The sequence below is a fragment of the Stigmatopora nigra genome, chromosome 4, assembly GCF_051989575.1.
Source record: "Stigmatopora nigra isolate UIUO_SnigA chromosome 4, RoL_Snig_1.1, whole genome shotgun sequence".
Lineage (NCBI taxonomy): Eukaryota > Metazoa > Chordata > Actinopteri > Syngnathiformes > Syngnathidae > Stigmatopora > Stigmatopora nigra.
In genome coordinates this window covers 6,901,235-6,924,790 of record NC_135511.1, presented here as the reverse complement: position 1 = coordinate 6,924,790, position 23,556 = coordinate 6,901,235, and the positions used below count along the sequence as shown (strand labels likewise).

The 23,556-nt window shown below is 37.9% G+C and overlaps 4 protein-coding genes across 4 annotated transcripts; 2 read left to right on the top strand and 2 right to left on the bottom strand.

Annotated features, from left to right (window-relative positions):
* The first annotated feature begins 840 nt into the window (after positions 1–840).
* areg (amphiregulin) lies at positions 841–5,561 on the top strand. The gene is made up of 6 exons (XM_077715427.1): positions 841–987; positions 2,886–3,032; positions 3,113–3,338; positions 3,890–4,060; positions 4,992–5,095; positions 5,225–5,561. Exons 1-5 carry the CDS (start codon positions 951–953, stop codon positions 5,083–5,085), a joined length of 675 nt encoding a protein of 224 aa, XP_077571553.1. The 5' UTR covers positions 841–950; the 3' UTR covers positions 5,086–5,095; positions 5,225–5,561.
* A 1,707-nt stretch (positions 5,562–7,268) lies between these two features.
* Positions 7,269–9,472, bottom strand: LOC144195429 (granzyme K-like). Its single transcript, XM_077715067.1, has 5 exons — positions 9,415–9,472; positions 9,210–9,348; positions 8,338–8,488; positions 7,749–8,000; positions 7,269–7,677 (listed from the first exon to the last, which is right to left on the bottom strand). The coding sequence occupies exons 1-5, from the start codon at positions 9,464–9,466 to the stop codon at positions 7,531–7,533; spliced, it is 741 nt and encodes a 246-aa protein (XP_077571193.1). The 5' UTR covers positions 9,467–9,472; the 3' UTR covers positions 7,269–7,530.
* A 2,406-nt stretch (positions 9,473–11,878) lies between these two features.
* On the top strand, positions 11,879–13,509 carry gpx8 (glutathione peroxidase 8 (putative)). The gene is made up of 3 exons (XM_077715174.1): positions 11,879–12,137; positions 12,269–12,530; positions 13,092–13,509. Exons 1-3 carry the CDS (start codon positions 11,931–11,933, stop codon positions 13,253–13,255), a joined length of 633 nt encoding a protein of 210 aa, XP_077571300.1. The 5' UTR covers positions 11,879–11,930; the 3' UTR covers positions 13,256–13,509.
* Positions 13,510–18,589: 5,080 nt separating this feature from the next.
* On the bottom strand, positions 18,590–22,429 carry mcidas (multiciliate differentiation and DNA synthesis associated cell cycle protein). Its single transcript, XM_077715668.1, has 7 exons — positions 22,187–22,429; positions 22,040–22,106; positions 20,751–20,821; positions 20,323–20,389; positions 19,743–19,921; positions 19,428–19,535; positions 18,590–19,025 (listed from the first exon to the last, which is right to left on the bottom strand). Exons 6-7 carry the CDS (start codon positions 19,434–19,436, stop codon positions 18,645–18,647), a joined length of 390 nt encoding a protein of 129 aa, XP_077571794.1. The 5' UTR covers positions 19,437–19,535; positions 19,743–19,921; positions 20,323–20,389; positions 20,751–20,821; positions 22,040–22,106; positions 22,187–22,429; the 3' UTR covers positions 18,590–18,644.
* Between the last annotated feature and the right edge of the window lie 1,127 nt (positions 22,430–23,556).

Sequence of the window (23,556 nt, the reverse complement as noted above, 5' to 3'; positions counted from 1 at the left end):
AGTTTACAGTTCACAAAATTTTAAACAAAAGTCACCAAAAACATTTACACTATTCGTGGGCATTCATATTTCAAAAAAACATTACAAAAAACTAATGTTTAAACTATAACATGTTTTTTTGTTTCCAATTGTAAATACTCCGAAAAAATGCTTTAGTTTAATCCAAAGATCTTTCATTTTACTTTATTTGTTTTCATTCAAAAAATCTAAACATTAAAAAATACTAAAAGGGCCCATTTATAATTCACAATGCAGACTTGACCAAATGTCAACATTGTAGACTACATGACCTAAAAATGTCCCTGTATGTAAATGCCATGTATTAAGGCATCCGATTTTTTTTAAATACAGTATTTGTTATTGATATGCTGAAATAAGAGGCCATGAACTGGCCAAAAATGTCCCCAACCCACTTTTATTCACCAATGAATTTCATCTTCAATTATTCCTCAATTAGTCAATTAACCTCTGGGTCCCTGCTGTATTTAAAATGCATGAAAGCCTTTTCACAAATCATTAATTTCCCTTCCGAAAGCAGAACTTCCCGATTTGTGAATGACTTTAGTGTGTAACTCGCCCAAATAAGGCAAGCGGAAATCATAACATTTAGGGCGGCTAGGACAAAATGTCGAAGGTGTGCCTTTTAATGGCCACCAGTAAGCCGACTGAATATACATGAATGCTAGATAAAAACCGCTTCCTATTCACGATTCCCGCGAAATGGCTTTTGCATGGGGTTCGTAAATGCAAAATGTGTCGCTACGGGCTTTGTTAATCATTACACACTTGTTTCTCCTTGAAGTGCACGGGCGGGCGTGGTGGGTGTGTATAAAGGCGGCGCACAGCCCAGCCAAGGTTAAGAGAGCAGAACACCCTCATAACTGACACACTCACTCGCATTTGTTGGACTAGCGGACTTCCCAGCACTCACGCCCTCTTTCTCCCAGGATATGAACACCTTCATCATCACCTGTCTCCTCTGCTTAGGTAAGTTCATTCCTGTTAAAGCCAGCCAGGACTAATATTTATGAAAGAAATCGTTTTTTTTCTAATGACAATACCTTCTATTTGTGGCCTGGTGGGTGAGTGGTTAGCGCGTTGATCTCACATTTCTTGGGTCGAGGGTTGGATTGCGGCGGGTGGGTACTCACTGTGTGGCGTTTGCATGTTCTCCCTAGGTTTGCGTGGGTTTTATCCAGGTACTCCAGTTTCCTCCCACATCCCCAAAACATGTAGGGTTGGTGGGTTGAACACTCTAAATTGCCTCTAGGTATGAATATAACCGTAAATAGTTTTCCATCTCATTGTGTACTGCGATTGGCCGGCCTGGTGCCCGTAGTTAGCTGGGATAGGCTCCAGCACCCCATTGATACTTGGGATGACTGGAAAAAAGACATATAAATGTTTTATACTTATCTCCAAAAAATGTTACCAAAGGATCACAACATACCTTTTCTGACCTGTATGACCTTTGACCTCACTTCCATACAGTTTAATCACCACTTTACTTTGTTCATGAAAACTTAGACTATAAACTTATATATATACAGAACCAAATACTTAACTTCCACCTAAATGAACTGCGTGCGAAAAAACTCAAAACCATAGTGAAAATCAATCCTTTCATTGCATAATTGTTATTAATTCTTCGTCATATCCCAACTCTTGCTTAGATGAGACATTTGTCGTCCTCAATGGCTGTGAACGGTGATCGTTTCATGTCCAAGTCACCAAGTGCGTTACTTTATTTCTCATGCTACAGATGATCACGTACAAATAAAGTATAAACCAGACTGAAATATACAAAAAAACATAGACATTGAAATAACATACAACTATTTTCCCTTCAGCTTGGACTCTATGTGATTTTTTATTTTATTTTTCCGTACCCATAGAATTTGAACAGGCTGCCGTAATTTTAGGACTTCTGAGGTTGTTTCTGTCTCTAATTAGTATAATAGAGTCATCAGATTATTGTTGTGGTTTCTCATTGAGGAAACCGGTACAGCCACTGTTAGCATTTCCGGCACACAAAAAAAACTTTAATATGTAGTGTAAAGAAGAAAAATTGAACTAAAAGTATGGTTACTAATGAAAATGTAACGTGTTACTACCCACCTCCAAGTGTAGCATCGATGATCCAATGTCTCTCGAATGTGACATTTTTTTTAATATATAGATTAAATTAAGATATGAATACATATCAGCCTTTTCATATGCTTATAGCTGCAATATTTCATAAATACACATCTTGATAATTGTATTTGTGTACTTGTATGGGCTCAAAAACATGGAGTATGGCAGTAATAATAGGGGGGATACTACTTTGCAGGGTTTTTTTGGGTTATCACAGCCATGTCTGGAATACATTGTCTGCGATATTCGAGGGATTACTGTGCACAGTAGTACAGTAATCCCTCGAATATTGCGGCTTCAACGAGTATTATATTGTGTATTAAGTAATACAGTACTATAGGCCGCAGCCAAAAGAGCTAAAGTACCAAGTAGTAGTAGTAGGAGAATAATACTTTGGCATATAACATTGTAACACATTGTTCGTTGTGCATTCCATTCTGGCCACAACCTCTTTGCCAAAATATGTTCTGCTACCCACACCTACCCGCAACTGGACGCGAGTCCAGACCTGTACTCGGAATGAAAATAATGCATTTTTTAAACTGGGAGGACTGGCCATGAATGTGGCATCAACGGTGCTCGATGTCCAATCCATTTTGTATGGGAGGGGCAATAAACTGTCATTCAGAAATGGATCGCAGAGTCGAGCGCTGTCAGTCACAAAGTCAGTCAGTTATGAAATTTAAAACAGGTATTTTTTGTTTTGTTTGACATAATATTGATGTCTGCTCCACATATTTTGTTTTCAGTACTTTTCAGTGTTCTGGGCCCTCAAGAATCTGATGCGTCAGCTTTGGGTGAACTGCACAGCGTGACTTTGGGTTCGGCCTCAGGGGAGGACCTCCAAGTTGTACAGGGCAACTTCGAATACGACGCGGATGTCGAAGCTCTTGCCAGTAGGATTCTTTTTACTCCTATTCCTAAAACCGTCTGTGATCCGACAGTTTGTAAACCCTTGTTCCCTTCAAACGTTTAGGCGAATTTCTGCGCGATGACAGGAAAAAGAGAAAAGGCAAAGGCAAAAAGAAGAACAAGCAGAAGAGCAAGAGCACCACTGCTTTTAACCCTGAGCATACCTCGTCTACTCAAGGACAGACGTCCGCCACGTGGACCACCGAAGACCCCTGCACCTCCACTCACTTGGGTTACTGCATCCACGGCTTCTGTCAGGGCATTGAAGGTCTGCAGGAACCCGTGTGCATGTGAGTTCCAGCGCCACCGACAAGAATTACTGTTATATATATGTATATGTATGTATGTGTGTATATGTATATGTATGTATGTGTGTATATGTATATGTATGTATGTGTATATGTATGTATGTGTGTATATGTATATGTATGTATGTGTGTATATGTATGTATGTGTGTATATGTATATATATATATATATATATATATATATATATATATATATATATATATATATATATATATATATATATATATATATATATATATATATATATATATATATATATATATATATATATATATATATATATATATATATATATATATATATATATATATATATATATATATATATATATATATATATATATATATATATATATATATATATATATATATATATATATATATATATATATATATATATATATATATATATATATATATATATATATATATATATATATATATATAAGCGAAAAATAATATATAATATTTGGTCCAAAAATAAGAAGGTCTGGTTTTGCTAGCTACCTTAACGCAGGTTGTGTCCATTGCAGTTGCACCAAAGGCTACGAAGGCGCGCGCTGTGGGAGTCAAAGGTTGGAGCCCAGCCGGACCAAGTCGGAACAGATTGGCGACACCGATTGGGTTCAGATGGGCTTGGTCATCACGGCTGTAGTTTTGTCCATAATCAGCTGCACCGCCGTCATGCTCATGGCTTGTGCACAGTGAGTTTGCTCATATTGATTCTCTTATTTCATCTCATTTTCTGCACTGCCTTATCCCAGCTGACTCCGGGCTAGAGGCGGGGGACACCCTGAATCGGTGGCCAGAGCCAATCGCAGGGCACAAGGAGACAACCATGCACAGTCACAACCATACCTAGGGGCAATTAAGAGTGTCCAACAGCCTACCATGCATGTTTTTGGAATGTGGGAGGAAACCAGAGTACCTGGAGTAAACCCACACAGGCCAGGGAGAACATACAAGTTCTACACAGATGGACATGACCTGAATTTGAACCCAGGACCCCGGAGCTGTGAAGCGACACGCTAATCACTTATCTGCCAGGGCCCCTGCTTATATTGATTGAAAAGAGAAATGAAAATGCAACAATTTGACAAATATTTGATCACAAGTTTTCAGTTTTACTTTGATTTATCAAACATTCAGTCGCCATCAACACAGTTTCTAGGATCTGTTTTATCACTTAGTAAGCGAAAATGGAAACGCAGGTCCAAAGTCTTGAATTTCTTTTGGCAATTAAAGTGGCAATAAATTGATTAGAAGTGGAATTTATGACACCGACGGCGATCACGAGTTGAAGAAAGTCATAAAAACTAGAAAGGAGCAACTCCATGTTTGGACAAAAAGTAAATTGGACATCTTAACTCATTGGTTCACTACCAATGGCGATAGTTGTCCAATAAAGTCCATTTATTTATATATATATATATATATATATATATTTTTTTTTTTTTTTACATGATATAATTGTACATGTTTTTTAAAGCTACATACAATAGATGTTTCATTACTGTATAGAATGCTGCCACTCATAGTTGAGTTGTTATTTATTAATGTTAACCTATATTGAATACAAACTTGATAGATCAGACCAGGTTTTCATTTCAGCAAATAAATTGAAGCGCCTTGTAGTTACAGGTCGCAAAAGAACTTTTTGGCATCTTACCTGGGAAGTTGGCCGGAGCAGGAGAAGCTACAGAAAGCGCCCGGCGATGTCGTAGTGTGATGACAATGAGGTGAGCGTGACCCACTTGATCCTCTTTTTGTGTCATTGATTGGACGTCTATTGCTGCCAATAGCAGCCAATGATTTAACTCAAGTCTCATCAAGTTGAAAACTCATTTTTAATTTCTTCCCCTCCACAGTCGGTCAACTTCTGACAACCAGACACAGAAGATTGAATTAAAGCTTTATTTGCTACGCCATCAATTGTCAGTCAAGCCTCAGCAATTAATTTATTTACGTGATTATTTATCTGTACGTGTTTGTATGTTGCCTGCTTATTATTGTTAATATTGTCATTATTATTATCATTATTATTATTACGTGTGACATGTTATGCAGATGTTCAGCATTCAGTCGACAGACAGCATTCTTTTATTTATTACACTGCTCTTGCTATAGGTCAGCAAAATTGTCATTACTCCTCTTGTGAGGATCAAAAGTTATGACATCTTAACAATAAAAACATATCAGTGTTAATTGGGTTTGTGTCTTTTTAGCCAATTTACACTTTGGATACAAAACAAGCCAAATGTTTTCTGGTAAGAGGAGGAAACTTCTGAATTAAAAAAGAAAAGTACTATTGAATATTTAGTCTGGTTTGGCTTTAAGAAGTACTTGGATATCAAACATTTTTGGGGTGAACAAGAAAATTCATTGGTGAAAGTGACATTAACAGAATTTGAATTTGACTTTTAAAGTGGAAAACAGAACATATATATTTATTTTTTAGATTCTACAAAATTATTTTTGAACTAAAAACAAATGAAAAAAACATTGGATTAAAAACATGCAATCATTGATTCAAAAAGGTAGAAAATTAGGGAATAGAATATAAATCTATTATCCTCATTTGAATTTAATCCTAAAACTGAAAGTCTGCACTCATTATTTACTTTCTTGGGCCGCACAAAATGAGGTGGCGGGCCAGATTCAGGCCCCGGACCGCCACTTTGACACCAGTGCTCTAGAAGATTCTATTTTTGGGGGACACTGAAATTTTAGTGGGGACCATAAAACAAATGATTAAAGGGTGTGTGTACTTGTGTGTGTGTGTGTGTGGGGGGGGGGGGGGGGTAGCAATAGGTTCATAGGTGTGGTAAGATTGGGTTTTCATGTTTTTGTATGGGTGATTATGGCAACTAGGTAAACACATTCTGCTGTGAGTTCAAACAAAGGACACATTGAATTTCCAGGGTGCGGTTCTACTTTTATCTTCTGTTCATTCACTTTTTTATGAAAGCTCCACGGAATTTGTCATTGTTGTTTTACAGGATGTTAGCAAATTTGTCGGTGTCTTTGAACTTGACCAAGTTCAAAATTGAACTAAAACTGAATCATTGGTGACGATTTGTATTATATCTGCCATTTTATAAAGGCGTTCCACTAATTATTAACATTTTCATAGTGGTCAGTGAGTTTTTGGGTGGTGTTTAAAATGTAGATAACTAAAACGGGACAACAGGGGGGGGGGGGGGGGGAATTGTATTAAAAATGCAATTTAAGAATAATTGAAAGCATTTTTATTGAGTTCATGTGGTGGTAGAGAGGGCAGCTAGCTCTGTTGATTGGAATTTTTACTTGTTATTGAATGCCCAATGAACAATAATTAGTAGTTTTGGTAGGGAATCACCTCTGACCTTAAATTACCACAAAATCAACAGGAATTGCAATAATCAACAGACAATCAGGATAAGATGTACGGAAAGAAAATGGAGGAATATTAGATGACAATTATATTATATTAGATTAGATTATATTAGAACTTTATTTCATTCCGTATTTGGGAAATTTCCTTGGTTGCAGTAGCAAGACAGACACAGAAGACATTGTAGATCTAGGTAAAAAAAACTGGAGCCACACACAGAAAGTCCACAAGGTGGGGACCTTCTGCAGAGTGAGACTGAGGTTAAATATGCAGAATCACTCTTTCAAGATGATCCGAACACTCCCTCAGTAGTCCTAAACTGTTATTTCAAAAACAAATGTTAAGAGCTATATTATATATAGGCCTCATGAGCACAATTGGCAGCTATTGACAGATACATAGCGTCATCAATATTAAACACAGCATCAATACATTCAATACAAAATAAAAGACAGTCCAAAAAATATAGTATGTCAGATAAATGTATTTATCTTTTTTTTTTTAAACAGTGGCTTCAAGTACAATAATTTGCAACAATGTAATTTTGAATTGCTTTTTATTGATTTCAACATACAATCCAGTTATGATCGAAAAATAGTACAAATGTTGGAGGTGTTTTCCATAACTTTTGATTGTGAATTAAAAAAAAAGATCATTAAATTCATGAAATAATAATTCTCACTGACATTAGCGTAGTAACTAAGCATGTCTTTCAAATTCAAGCTACAAAGTGACCATTCTAATCATGAAAAAATAACTTTGTCTTAAAAATGCATACTAAAAAAAACCTCATTGCATTTCCTACTTCTTGATCTTTTTTCTGACCCAATCAAGTTGCTTCGTCGACAGAAAGGTGTACACACCTGGCTTTGTGCCACACATTTTTGGTCCAAATGACGTGATTCCCACAAGAACATTTTTGCACACCAGCGGACCTCCCGAGTCACCCTAAGAACAAAACACAACATTTTTCTTCACTTTTGTGACTTCCAACAAACTCAAGACCTACGAGTACTTACATTGCAAGTGTCAGCCCCCTTTTCTCCGGCACAAATCACGTCCTTGGGCAAATTTTTGTAATATTCCCTGCATTTTTTTCCGTCAACCGCAGGCACATTCACAGACATGAGGACATTGGATGTTTCCTTGACATTGCTTTTGGTCAATCCCCATCCAGCCACCATACAGAGGCTCCCTGCCTTTACCGGTATGGCCTTTTTTTGCAGTGCTAAACTCTTGACTTCCTTCGTCTCCTTCACAGGTTTGTCCAGCTGGAATATTGGGAATACATTTTTCATGATACGTTAATTGAGAGCAGAGGTGTCAAACCTGCGCCCCTCGGGCAGGAAGTGGCCCCCTAGTGCAGTATTTTCCAACCTTTTTTGAACTGCGGCACACTTTTTTTGTAAAAAAAAAACTCAAGGCACATCACTAGCTGAAAATCTTCTAATTTACAACTGTTATTAACATTATAAAGTTGTCCTCATCAAAGTTTTATTAACAGGAATTAAATACCCCCCCCCCCCCCCCCCAATGATTCCAAAATCTTTTTCCCCCAATATTACGCAAACAGTTCTCACAGAGACTAATATATACGTTTTGCCTCACCTTGAGCAACATGATGTCATTTCCTGTTCTGAAATTTTTGTATTTGGGATGAATAACTTGCTTTTGGACTTTTCTGGTTTGACAGGAATCCTCTTTCTTTTTCCGGTTGTGTACTCCAAGCAGCACTGTCGTCACGCCGGTTGAATTTGAACTAAAAGGTGGGCACGTTCATTCAAGACAAACAAATACATCCATCCCTTCTTGTACATTTTGGATTTTTAACTCATTGGCTACCAGTTAATGAACATTCATTCGTGGAATCCAAGTCAAAATGAACTGGACGTTTAGCGCTGTCAATGGAACCAAAATGAGCATCCAAAGCCAATCTTCCTACTTAAAATATGTTGGACATCTAATCCACTTCATTAAAATATTTTTTTTTTCTTATGTGTATTAATCTTATTATCTTATGTACTGTATAGAACAGCAATAATACCAAAATGTTACAACCCTAATTCAAATAAAGTTGGGATGTTAACATTAATATTAACAGCAATATATATATATAAATATATTGAATATATATATATATATATATATATATATATATATATATATATATATATATATATATATATATATATATATATATATATATATATATATATATATATATATATATATATAACTTTAAAACAATATAAATTCACTTTTTGTTATTTTGTGTTAATTTAAGATTGTATGTTTTTAACACATTCCAAAAAAGCAACAAAAAAAAGTATATAATTGAGAAGCAGCCCAAAATAAAATCCCCCCCCCCCCACACTTATGTCCCTGAGTTAGCTGGGATATGCTCCAGCACCCCCGCGACCCTAATGAGGATAAAGCGATTCAGAAAATGAGATAAGATGAGATGAGAGACATTGGCTTACTCTCCACAATGCGCAGCAGTGAGAACCCATTGTGGATGGATGAGAACACCCCCACACATTGACTTCTTCTGCAGTAGAGCCATGTAAGGCAGGGAGTGAGGCTTCACTTCCTTGCCTCCAATAATCTCTGCCCCATCACCTTTAAAAATGAAAATAAAAATAGGATTCAAAATCAACACAACATCAATCCAAAGGTTTTACTCACTGGGCATGAGAAAGAGAAGAGCCACGGTTGACACGAAGCCACAAAAGAACATTTTGCCTTCCTGTCGAAACCCACCTTATGTTATCCATTTTATACTCAAGGAGGGTCCAAAAACCCACGTCAGCAAGGCAGCCACATTGCTCGTCTTGGTTTTTCACCAACCGCTGTCACAAAGTGTGAAAGCAACACTGACATGAAGTAAAAAACGTTACCGCAAAGTTCATATTTTAGCTAAATTTCATTGTCATTATATGCTAGTTTCAAGTGTGCATGCTGAGAGTAAATGACACATTACTGCATTAAATAGAAATGAAATGATGTAAATGATATCCGATTAAACTATATATATATATATCGTAATAGAGAAAAATCAAAAAGATATTTTATGAAAATATTTTCTCATTATCTATACTGAACTCAATATAGTTGAGATATGGATATTGTTTAATATGATGTGTATACAAGCGGTCTTAAACTCAATTTATTAGATTAAAAAATATCAGCAATTTTATTATTTCGCTCTTTTTTGCATACATACATAATAAAATGATCTATATTTAATTAAATATCTTTCAAATGTAATGTATTGCCAGTCAAGGGGTTCTTCCACTTCACTTTTGTGTGGACATTCTGGGTTCGATTCCCACTTGGTGGTAATGAGATGATGAGTGTGAGTGTGGTTGTCTGGTTCAAGTAATCCAATGCCTGCTGCACCTGGTTGGCTGGGATAGGCTCCAGCACCCCTGCGACCCTTGTGAAGTTAGTCTTATGGAAAATGAATGAATGTTGTGTATTGAAACATATGAAACATTTTCCAAATATAGTCTTTTGTTTTTTATTTATATCCCCTTTATTGTAGTTTTTTATGTTGGATTTACAAAATTGAACAATTGTCAAAAGACAAGTACTCATTTTTCTCTTTCACATTAACACCTTCATGTCTTTAGAAGGAAATCTTCACCGCACCGTGTGGTTTTGTCGCAAACAAGTGAGTCAGAAGTTTCCATCAAGACTGTCAATTCACACGAGACCACCAAACTAACGTTCAAATTCAGTGTGCATGGTTACATTATTAAAACCTGAACTGGGGGGTAAAAAAAGCAATAAACTGACTTTTCTGCAGACAAAATGGCAACCCAAGGTGATCTTCAAGGAAAACTAGTGATAGCTGCAGATTCTTATCACTGGAAATGTGACCTCAAACCAACTGAGACAGAAATGAGCTCACATAACCTGCCATTGATGGGAATCCAACTTGTGAACCTCCCATTTGGGGTTATGTAGCCCACTATTGTATACCAAATGTTACTATTGTGGGCTAGCAAGATAACCCAGTAAATGGTACTAAAACATTATTTCCCATACGATTTGAGTTATTTCTCCGAAACCGAAGATTTATAGCAGTTTCTCAACGGACGGTGAATTTTACCTAACCACACAGCCGCTTCAAACTCTTAAGTTTTTCACACCTTTGTAAAAAAGCTGCAATGACCTCATGGAAAATCATCTTTTTTTAATTTTATTTCAGGAACTGCTAAGCACGGATGGTGAATTTTGTCGTTATTTTGAGTTTTCAATTGTGCAGTGATCATTAACCATCAATTGTAGCCAATGACAGCAGTTATTGAATATCATTTTTAATCTAGACCAGACATGGCCACGATAATCGAAAAATCAGAAAGTAGGGTCACCCCTATTATAACTACTATAGTAGTAGCAAGAGTGGCTTCCGCTTCCGTGTTTCAGCCTGGATTTTCACATTTTTATGAACTTTAAAAAATAAAATAATACAAAATAGCAATTAATAGCAGAAAAAAATCGCACAGAAGTTAATTCGCGATAAGTGAAGTCACGATAATCAAGGGAAGACTATTTTCACAAAAAATACACCCAAATTCCTAGGAAAGGAGCGCCCTCCAGTGGGTGGTCATGAAGCATTGAGCAAACTTTTCACTTTATGATGAGGAAAAATGAAATGTCTCAGAATCAACCCTCTATAATATTGGGAGTCATTCTATTTTTATATTAGTATACATTACATTCATAAACTGATGCAATGTTAATCAAAGCTGAATTACTCTTTAATTTATGATCAAGCTTATTGTCACAAGGGTCATGGGGTGCTTGAGCCTATCCCTGCTAACTATGGGCACCATGAAGGAGCGTTTTTTTCACACCCAGTCAAAATGGATATATTTATATATATATATATATATATATATATATATATATATATATATATATATATATATATATATATATATATATATATATATATATATATATATATATATATATATATATATATATATATATATATATATATATATATATATATATATATATATATATATATATATATATATATTAGGAGTTCGTGATTTTATTTCCGTCATGTTTTGAAAATTAAGAGCAACACATCCGTTTTTGCAGTATTTCTGTGTAACTTGACTAAGCCGTCGCCCTCTCATCATCACCTTGCCCCGCCCTTCGAGTTTCCTTCTTCCCCCTCCAAGATGGAGGCTTTAGGGGGCTACCCCGTCAAGTCCTCCGGGCCCAAAGTGAAGAAGTTGACGGCTCTGTTAAGCATGACAGTCGGCGTTGGCTGCTTATTCCTTCTCCAGACACAGTTTTTGAAGCCCCAGAAACCGGCGGACTTTTATTCCTTCGAGGTCAAAGACGCCAAAGGGAAAATGGTCTCTCTGGAGAAGTACCGAGGAAAAGTAAGTCCACGTTATCGTGATTTACTGGAATACGATCGACAACACTCCTCAGCAGAAGTAGAAGTTTTAGTTTGTGTTAAGTTGCGTTTAATTTGTTTTGAGAATGCTTTGTAACTTTTCCTTCGACGTAGGCTTCGCTGGTTGTCAACGTGGCGAGCAACTGCGAGCAGACGGAGATGGCGTACGGTTCACTTCAGGAGCTCCACAAAGAGTTAGGAACGTCTCATTTCAACGTTCTGGCCTTCCCTTGCGGGCAGTTCGGCGACACAGAGACGGGAACCAGCAGTTATATCGAGGCGTTCGCCAAGTCCACGTACGGCGTCACTTTCCCCTTCTTCGCAAAGATCAAAATAATGGGTTCCGAGGTCGAACCCGCCTTCAAATTCCTCACAGGTATGAGCACTTGAACACATCACGACTTGGGATGTTCGGTTCAACTCATTTAAATGAATACATAACATGTGGCTGATATTTCTTATGTACTCAAATTAGGAATAATAAGTATATGACCCTTTGTGTGAAAGTAAATCTGTGAAAATCTAACACAGTAGTAACGTAGTTTTTAGCACACTAAGTGTATTGCCTTATAAAAGTAGGAATTCATATGAAATCATTGGAAATTATTTCATGAGAAATTAAAATATAATTGACTGGGTTAATTTGAGTTTATTTAGTGTTACCTTGCAAAATCTTATTTTGTATCTCGTGAAAAAAAACTTACACTTTAAAGGACATGTTGCTGGGGTTAGAGTTAAGAAAAATAAATAACTTTGGTTGATGTCATATTAAATTATTAATTTTTTTTAAGGGTTTTGGAGTCAAAATATAATTTCAATCACATTTGGCCCCAAATTTCTGGTTCATTCTTGGACAAGTTCAAATTTGCACTTTTTTTGTCATTGATTAGGATGCTTATTTCTGCTTGGTAAGTCATTGTTCATTTGGATTTTTCAGATTCTGTGCAGAAAGTTCCAAAATGGAACTTCTGGAAGTTTCTGGTGAATCCTGATGGCAAAGTAGTGCGCTTTTGGCGTACCGACGAGCCTATGGAGAACATTCGCAGAGAGGTGGCGGCTCTGGTTCGAGAGATCATCGTCAAAAAGCGCATGGAACTATGAAGATTTCTTCTTTTTTTTTTATTTTTTACTGACAATACTGAACTGAACAACTCCACTTCTCATGTTTGAAATACAACTCCAAATAGTGAAGTGTGTTTGGATTTGAAAAAAAAAAAAAAAAAGACAATTGTGAATTTTCTTCAGTCACTCATGGATTATTGGGCCACTAAAGTGTTACACTTAAATTTCTGTCTCTGAAACATTTCAATCAAATGTTGTTTTTTATATTAAATTGTGTTTTGACATCAAGGCAATTATCTTTCACTTGTATATTTCTCACAGAGTTGTCCAATGGTGCAGCTGGTGTATGTGTGTTTGTTTGCAGGTTGTGCGGAGAGTCGCTGGGCAGTCGCAGGTAAGCTGGTACATGACAACAAACCAGCTAACAAGACACTGCCTGACGACCATCCACTGTCACAAAAATCTGGACGGTGATGATCTGTGTTGTGTGTGTGTTTATTTTTCTTCTTACACTGCCTCCTAATCCGTCTCAGGTTGTCTATTGTAGAAGACGAGAAGTTGGTTGGCAGCTGCAGAGAGGAGTGCCACTGACAGCTGTCCATCAAATGACAGCATGCAGCAGGACACTGCCACGCTGTCACCGCCAGATCAGGCAAAAACAGAATTGGTGAGGTAACACTTTATGGGGAACACATGTAACTCATTGGCTGCCATTGGGGATTGTGGGAGGGCCGAATGAACATTTTCCGTAGTCAATGGCTGTAAGTTAGATAGGAAATTTAAATGGGAAAAAAATTGTTGCCTGTAGGCAATAACCAATGGTAATTTCTGCCTGACATCTGCCTAAGCAGCCAAATTCAAAGCATTGCTATTCTTGACACAGTTATCATTTGTGTTCCCTTATAGAACACATTTTTGTTTCACCTATCGATTGGCAATCAAGAGCCAAATAATATAGGTTTCCAATTTTTGAAAGACTTTTTTTTCTATTAAAGCAGCAACATCATCACATTTCAAGCAGAAATACGTTTTCGAAAGTGCATTCAATACAGGTAAACTCATTGGCTACCATAGACGTTTAATATATTTAAACGTCTATGCCAATTCTCATAAAAATGATGGTTTGACATCTACCATCATTAATGGCTCTGAAAATAAATTACTTCTCATGTCACAAAGAGCTTCAGCTGATCTTTAATGGAGCCACTGGTTGAAGACCCCTCATCTAGACTGTGACAAGATCATTAATTGAGACAACACTACTACTTTTCCATATTAAAATCACTCACCTGTTTCCCCCTCTACTCCAGAATCCAGACTCCTCTTCGTTTCGTCAACGCGTCTTGGAAGCTGATGGTGGTGAAGTCGTCTCTTGATCTGTCGGAGACTCCAGCCCCTAAATAAGACCCCCCAGGCGGACTCTGCGGCGGGAAGCAAGGTTTGCTTAGTTGTCTTCTGTGATTGGCAGCTTTTTTTTCTCTCTCTCTCTATTGTGTGAGTGTTTAATTAAGTGCGCCCTCTCCTGCTCGGGTTTCCTCCGCGTTTCGGTTTCCCATAGTAACACGTGAACGCAATGGCATAGGAAACCCTATGGAAAGTTTTATACCATGATATGACTTTGCCCAATTTATGCGTTTTTTTTTCATTAATTTATTTTAATTAATAAATAATACCCCTACAAATTGGTAGTTATCACCTGGCCTGAGTAAACAATGTATACATTTTAGAATTGGAAAGCCCCAAAAACTTTGTGAAAATAAATGTGAAAAACTGTGAAGGTTTGGAGAAAAAGTAATTCATGGGGAAGCGTATAGCATTGAGTACGAGGGAAAAAAATAGGTTATATCAAATTAAAAACAATGTCAAATAGAATTGCAACCTGGTAATGATCCTTCCAAATACAACTAGATTGAATGTAAATCTCTGCCAATGGCAATCAATGAGTCGATGGAGTCAGGTGAAAGAATGGAAGCTAATTGCCCAGCTTTGGTGCGGCCTTTTGGCGCTAAGTGGGTTGACTGGCGCGAATGTGAACGCCCTGCAGCCACCTGCCACTTCCATATGTGCACCTCCGCATGCTTAAGTGGACCAACCCGCTGCACTTTGAGTGCGGGATTTATAGCGTCACTTGTTAAAATGTTGTTAAAACGACTTTAAATGGAGCTCATTGTCTGCTGTTGACGGCGCTAGACGTCCAATCCATTTGAAGTGGTTTTGATTTGCTTCCAAAGGTGTGCTGTTGTCAGCCAACCGTTTCTGCGGTGGTGACGTCATCTTTTCGCGCGGAATTCCTTCTTCTTGGCAGGTTTGTGTTAAGTCGCCTTAGAAACACCATTGTGTATTGTTTGCAAAACCGGTCGTTAGTTTTAAACGGTTAAATGTGTCCGAAACAGCCTGAACAAACTGTCCCACTCAAACCTGCTGTTTGTGACTAACCCTCATTAATTAAAGTGGGTTTAACAATTTCCCGCTTCTTGCTGATAGGCGGCGCCAATGTCAAGATAGCTCTGTTTAACTTTAACCCCTTTATGCCTATTGACTGGAGTATATTGGGCTACATGAGACAAATAAACTTGTAAATATACGGCATTTACACACGTGGACCTCACATTTTGGCTCATGTAGTCCACATTATTAATATGTGAAAAACAAGTGAGGCCTAAATGACCCAAAATGTCCACAGATGTGGACAATACAGGTCAATAACAAATTTTTGTAGTCATTCGTTTTCAACACCGCTTATTCTTTTCAGGCTGTCGGGGGTGATGGAGCCTATCCCTGGCTTACTGGGCGAAAGGTGGACTGGGAGTGGTTGCCAGTCAGTCATAGAGCACACATGGAGACGGACCACCATTCGGACTCGCAATGACACAATCACGGATTGGAAATCGTCAGGTGAAAGACTTTCAATAAAATGTTAATAAACAACTTTAAAAATGAATAAAACCAAAAACTAATTCAATAAATAGCAATAAAACAGCATAACTAATAAATAAGAATCAAAATCTAAAAAGGAGAAAAAATATATTTGAATTAAAAGAAACTTATTTTTTTAATTCAAATTTAATAAGGGATTAGTTTTCATTTAAAGACATTTTTTGTTAGATACAGCAATTGAAAATTAGATAAGGTAAAATCAAATAATATTAAGTAATAGCCTGTCATTGGCAATGATAGATGTCCTTTAGTCTAGTATAGTTGGCTATGAATCTTAGTGTTGGGCATTGACGTTCATTCGAATGAATTGTTCGTCTTGTGCCGTCAATGATGCTGAAACATGGATTTCTATAATATTGTTCTTCTTCTCCTGGGGGTTATCTCCCTGTTAGTGTTTTTTTTCCTCATTAAAGCTTCTGGCTAACTTAGAGCAAAGACTTAAGGGAAGTTTGAACAGGTGCCTGACCTGAGGTCTGACATTGTTCAGCTCACGTTGACACACAGTGTCATATGTAAAACGCCATCGTATGGAGGCCAAAAGTTCACATTATTTCAGAAAAAATATATACTGTAAATGTTAACATTTAATTTGACGGGAAATGCAATAGTTTGTATGGCTTTGCTAAATAAATCGGAGGTCATGCAGAGATTCTGAAATAAAAAGCTCTCGTTAGTTTTGCATTTTTACTGTGAAAAATCAATAAGAGAAATATTGTGAATTATCATTTTTATTTTACATAAAAAGCAAAGAGAGTGGAAACATTGAATACAAAAGGGAGAATGGCAAATATTCTCTTTTTTTTTACCTTTTCAAGCAGGAAAATGTAAAAATCCTCTCACTTGCATATATTTTTTATTTGTTCACTTTGTTACCATTAATATTATATTTTTACTTTTAAAACATTTGTTCATCCATTTCTTGTGTATTTACATTTTTCATTATCGGCAAAAAAAGTGTAAAACCGCCAATTTTCTCTTTATTTAGGTAAATAAATATAAACATTACTAAATTTAAAAAGAGGAAATCTTATCTGTTGATGGATAAAAGACAACAAATATTATTTTCTCATTAATCCACTTAATCAAATGCCCTTGATGTTCTTATGCAGGCCATAGAAAAACAATGTTTGGCTTGATGTGACCCCATGGCCTCAGGTTTGGCCGATTGTGTCAGGCTGTAGTTAAAATGTGATAAAGAATGATCTATAGAAGGATGTTGACTGCCTCATGACACAAGACAGTGGCCATTTTGAGAGCACATAGTCAAAGCTGAGACTGAGAAACAAAAGCAAAAGAGAAGAGAGGAAGAGAAAGGGCCATCAGGTCACATTTGTTTCACTGCTCAAACAAATCATTTATTTACATATCCTAAGTAAAATCCCGAGTGGCGTTCAAGTGGACTCGCTGAATTGCCAAAAACATTGGAAAAACAAAGCAAATGTTGACAAAATGACTTGGGCAGCCATGTAAACAAGTGCACGGGCAGTAGAACACTTTTCAACTGATTAGGCTCCATGCTACCTGACAAGATATTGTAATCATTGACCCATCTCACAGGAGTTTATAAATGAAGCATTAAAGGCGCTATGAAATAGTGACCACATCAAAAATGAAAATGACTACGCTAATAATAGTACAGTATGACCGCTTCTTAAGAAATTAATTTTGTTACATTAATAAAAAAAAAGGTATCTAGAGAATTCTCAAAGTCGTTCCACAATCCTAAAAAAACAAACTACTAAACCCCTTAAAAATTATCACGATGTCATAAAGTTTATGTAATCTGTGAGAAACACACAAAATGAGAGAATTGATATGAAAATGATTTATTAATGTATTAAAAAGAATAACAAACATACAAAAAACATTTCCTATTTGTGCAGGTGCAAAAGTGTAAGGTGGAAGTTAACGTTAGCAACAGACAAAGCACATAAACACATCTAAACAGCTTTGAATTGTGAATTCAAAACAATTTAGCATTAAATACAACTCCAACAGTAGCAGTGGATGCATAACAGGGCCCGCGTATGCATTTCATTCACACCAGTAATTTTAAATAAAGAACAAAGTTGCTTTAAGCACATAAAATCAAAAAAAATACATACAAAAAATGGAGAGTTGTTATTACAAGCCAGTCAACAGGAGGCCAGCATAGTGTTATGGAGATAGTCAACCATGATGCAACACTCGCAACCATTTCAAAATAAAATAACGGTATGGTGGAAATATATTGATGTTTTGAGGGATTTTGTGACTTGCATCTTTTTTTTCGTATATTGGAATAGTAATTTGGAAGGGCTTTGTAACTTCAAATTGTCGTATGTAGGGGCATTCGTAAAAGATAGTCACTCAAAGTGGACTTTTTACCATTCCATATGGTGATTCCATCCAAATCAATGCATAGGAGAACCCCCAGTTTTTTCAGCAATTGTGGGTGTGGCATCCCAATCATGTTTGGAAAGCTTTTAGTGGGCTTTTCATTTTTCCGTTATTAGCAGTCATTGGGAACCCAGCGGAAGCGGTACCCGCCTTCCCGGGTGCCCGAAGTGAAAGCAAGGCCGTGAGGGAAGACTTGCGTCTTTACTGTGCCTCGCTCTCTCACCGATGTGCGGAATGCCGGCGCGTCTTCCGCCACTTCGCCCACGGATGTTCGCAGGCCCGAGAATGAGCCGTACAAGGGCAGGGCGTTGGGGTCCCGTCCTAAGCGCAAAGCAGCGTCACAGCGGGTGCCGACGTCTTTCAGCATCTCTTCCACCGACTCGGTGTGTTCCCATTCGGCATCCAGTCGCTGCCTCTTGCACGGACTGCTGGATTTAGCGCTGCAAGGCTTTGCTGGTTCGCTGATGTCTGGCTCTCGGACTGCCATTAGTTTCTAACACATAAACGCATTAAGAGTGTAAGAAAAAATCTACAAGTTTGAAAATTACTTTTCAAGAAGTGACATGTTACTCTTGTTTATTTATATTAATTTAGATTAGATTACATTAGCTAACTTTATTCATCCCGTATTCGGGAAATTTAATTGTCACAGTAGCAAGTGGGTGAGAATACAGAGAGGAAGACATTTTAGACCTTAATAAATAGGTAGTAAACAAGTTAATAAATAAATACATATATAAATAAATAAATGTAGTTGTGGTTGTTTTGTTTCACTACCATCCAAGATACTAACTCTATTATTTTGTGTTCCTGCAGACTGGTCATTCTTTCCCGTGTTCCCCCAAATTTGCACCAAACCCCCAAACCCTAGTTTTCTACTTCCGACGGACTTCACCTCCAACATGGACGCCAACAGTTTCGCTCTGCCCGCCAGCTGTCTCAGGTGAAGCTTTTTCTCCTCACTTGGCTCACTATGTCCTCTGTACAAAGTCTCATGCTCCTGCTGGCACAACACAGTGTAGTCACATTTTACCACTGAGTCAACTCAAACCCATTTTCTACCATTGACGGCGCTCGACGTCCAATCAGACAAACGATTATCCACCCATCTGTATTGGGCATCGAGTACCTTCAATGGCACTGAAAAGTGCGCCAGTCCTCCCAGTTATAGAGAGAGTCAGTAATCGGTTCATCAACCATAAAGACTAACCTTTTGAACATGTCCCGCCCAATGTACTTCATTCTGGGAAGGCGTGCAGGACAAATCGGTCAAAGCCACACCGTCCTCTGGAGGGTAAATGTGCTGAGGGGTAAGGGGTGGGATGACGCACCCCTCGAATGGGACGAAAGCCACAGGGGATAGACTGCTCTCCAGATTAGATGAAGAATCTAAACCAACAATGACAAATCACAATATTTTTAGTCCAAACAGATTGGGCATCTAGTGGTAACCAATGATTTCAGGAGATCAGTACATGAAAATCACAGTTCTGTTATATTTAACTTTAAATATTCATTATGTCTGCAGTATGTTCATTTATTTGCGATATTTTTGCTTTACATGTTGCAAAAAGTTCCACATTTTCAATACTATTGTGTCCAACTTTACGATTGGGGAACGCTAATTCTACATGACATGGAATATCCTCTCTTGGCCCACAAGTTTAAAAGCCATGTCTTATATGAATGTAATGAAAACATTTTACAAAGAAAAATCATACTTGCATGCATGAGACAATAATATTGCTATAATAACCAGTAGAAAATATGAAACACTAAATACACTTTACCTTCTCCTGCCACAAAATCCAGTGCAAAATCTGCAAAATGTTGTTCATCTCCATCAGATTAATTTACCTATTGGGAAAAAAACAACTTAATATGAAGAATATATGCAACATGACAACAGCTACTTTAAAAATAAATAAAAGAAATCTACCTGAGGGTCCCACCAGGACCACCAGGTAGGATATTCTGGCTTTACACTAGTTAACATGAGTGTGGTGCGTTCACGGCAGTAAGACAAAAGTAGTCTTGCGGTAGTCTAACTCCCAACGCTATTTGTGCAAGATTCCAGCGCACATTGTTAAAGATTAACAGACTGGGAGTGACGCAGATTTGCCACCTAGGATGTTATTCCTCTTTTCCGTGCCAAAACGTGTCATTAAACGCCAGGGGAAGGCAAAAAATGTGGTGATAAAATTTCAAGATGTCCAACCTGTGAGCCAAGTGAGTCGTTCTCTGTTTTGGTGCAGTCTTCTAAATCACCCCATGCTATTGTTGGAAAGGCTGTAAAGTAGAAAGAGACCGAGCGCGAGTCGTTAATTACGCATTTGGGGAGGTTAAGAGTGGTGTTTTAAGGATTAGGGCTGCTACAGACGATTAATCAATGATTATTTTTGTGATATGTATATTCTGTTATTGCTTTAGCTGTAAGCGCTGGGAAGTGTAATCATATTTTTTTCCAATGCAAAAAAACAGAGGTTTGGAAATATCTCATTTGTATGAATTAACAAAGACAGCTTGCTTTCATCGAGTCAGAATCTTTAAGTTTCAAGAGACTTACCCTCACAAGGTTCGCGGGGGGTGCTGGGGCCTATCGCAACCAACAATGGGGCACTAAGAAAAACATTTCTATTTATAGTTTTAGTTTTTATATTAAAAAAAGGAATGATATTCACAGTTTTTACTGTAAGTAACAATATTTTGAAACTGTTTTATTCATGTTAAAAATAGATAAAGTGGATAACTTATTCTGGCCGCCTGGCGGCTTAGTGGTAAGCGCGTCGGCCTCACATCCTTCAAATCCAGGTCGGTCCCGCTGTGTGGAGTTTGCATGTTCTCCCTGGGCCTGCGTGGCTTTTCCCCAGGTACTGTGGTTTCCTCCCACATTCCAAAAACATGCATGGTAGGCTGATTGGTCACTCTGAATTGCCCCTAAGTATGAGTGTGAATGGTTGTCAGTTTTAGGGTCGAGGGCTCAATCACAGTTCGGTCCTCACTATGTGGAGTATAGATGTTCTCCTCGAGGTTGCGTGGGTTTTCTTTGGGTTTCCACTCACATCCCGGAAATATGCATGATAGGATGATTGGAAACTCTAACTTGCCCCTAAGTATGAGTGTGACCATGAATGGTTGTCTATCTATCTCCTTGTGCCCTGCGATTGGCTGGCCACCGATTCAGGGTGCTGCCCCCTCATGGTGCCTGAAGTCACCTGGGATAGGCTCCAGCACCCCCCGCCACCCTTGTGAGGATAAACCGTTCAGAAAACAAATGAATAAACAAAAAAAACATTTCATGGCTTGCTGCCTTTTGTTTAGAAAACATCAACTAAAAATTGAATTGTTTTTTAGTTTTTCTATTGAGTAAAACAAATGCACGAGTGCTCATATTTAGTATTTATAAAACCCTAAATACAGGACGTACTTGGACAGTTTTAAAGTCATGAAGATATGCTTACGATTAATCGACCATGCGTATAAATCGTGAGCATCAATTGCACATACCTTGCTCAAGGGTGCAGGGCAGCTCCACGTACAGCGCGACAGGACTGCTGCTTCTCGGCACTTGACCCTGCAGCATTTGGGAATGACATCGATGTATTTTTTCATACATATACTTATTTTGCGCCACATTTCAGAATGAAATCGTACCTTTTGCCGAGGGTCCTCCTCGTGACACACGCCGGCTAACACGCGTCTCTCTCCGTGCATCTTCATCCCTCCCTCCGACGCCGCGCCATCGCTCCTTCCTTTAAGGGTACTTTATTCCCGGTTCGTGGCGCGGATTCGCGTGGCGGCCCAATCAAATGTGGAATTAGTCCCCGTCTCTAGGGAGGCGAGGCGTCCTCGGAGATTGTGAAAGCGCTCGCTTGGCTGTGGAAACGCGCGCTTAAGGCGCCATAGCAGTCAGCCCGAGGGTGGGTGGTGGGGGTTCTATTCCTGTTTTATTGTTTGAATTTCAAAATATATAGTATTCCTAATACAAGTGCCTATCATTTATACGTCAAAACTTTACGTAATCAGCCACCAACATTTTAAAAAGTTGAATTTTCAGCACATATGCATCAACTTCCCCATACATTTTCAATGGCCCCATTCATTTCCAATGGGACGTTCAGGTATACCAGAAAAACCTTGCCATTCATTCCGGTGGGTCTTCAAAACCTCTCATCTCATTTTCTGAACCGCTTTTTCCTCGTTAGGGTTGCTGGGGGGGCTGGAGCCGATCCCAGCTGACTCCGGGCTAGAGGCGGGGGGACACCCTGAATCGGTGGCCAGCCAATCGCAGGGCAAAAGGAGACGGAATATTTACTTAACATCTCTAACCAATTGAGCATCAACATAGTTCTACATTCATCTGACTCATTTTAGAGTATCCCCCCCCCCCCCCAAATAGAGCTAAATTTGGAGTTCAAGACCATTAGAAGTGGAAAAGGAAAAGGGCAATTAAGGGGAAGAGCTCAACAAACACGCTTGTGACAAATACCTTTCACAAGTAAACAAAAAGAGTAGAAACCTCTTTACGCTGAATGCACCTGTGTGGATGTCTCCGTGTCAGCAGGTCGAGCTGCCACAATAATGGATGACCGAGATAAGTCTCAGGGGAAGAAGAATACCATACAAAATAAATGCATTAACTGTGTTTTCTGCAGCAATCAACTCATTAGCTATTATTGACGGTGATAAATGTCCAATCTATTTGGATTGGGAGGGTCAGGCAGCGATTGAATGATCCTTGTCCAAAAGAATGGACGTTTATCTCCGTTAATGAGATTCCAATTCAAGAGTTAAAAAACAATTTTGTGAATTGTGTGACAGCTTACATAATGTTATGTAAGTGCAAGTCAGGCAAGTGACTATTCCTGGGAAGATTAAAAATGCATACTATATAATAACATTTATTAATAGTATATAGTTTTGTTATTATTAATATTGTATTTAGATCTCAATGCAATGTTAATACGCATATATGGTACTGATTTTGGTGAATTTATTTAGATTGTTGTTGATTTAGGGGCATT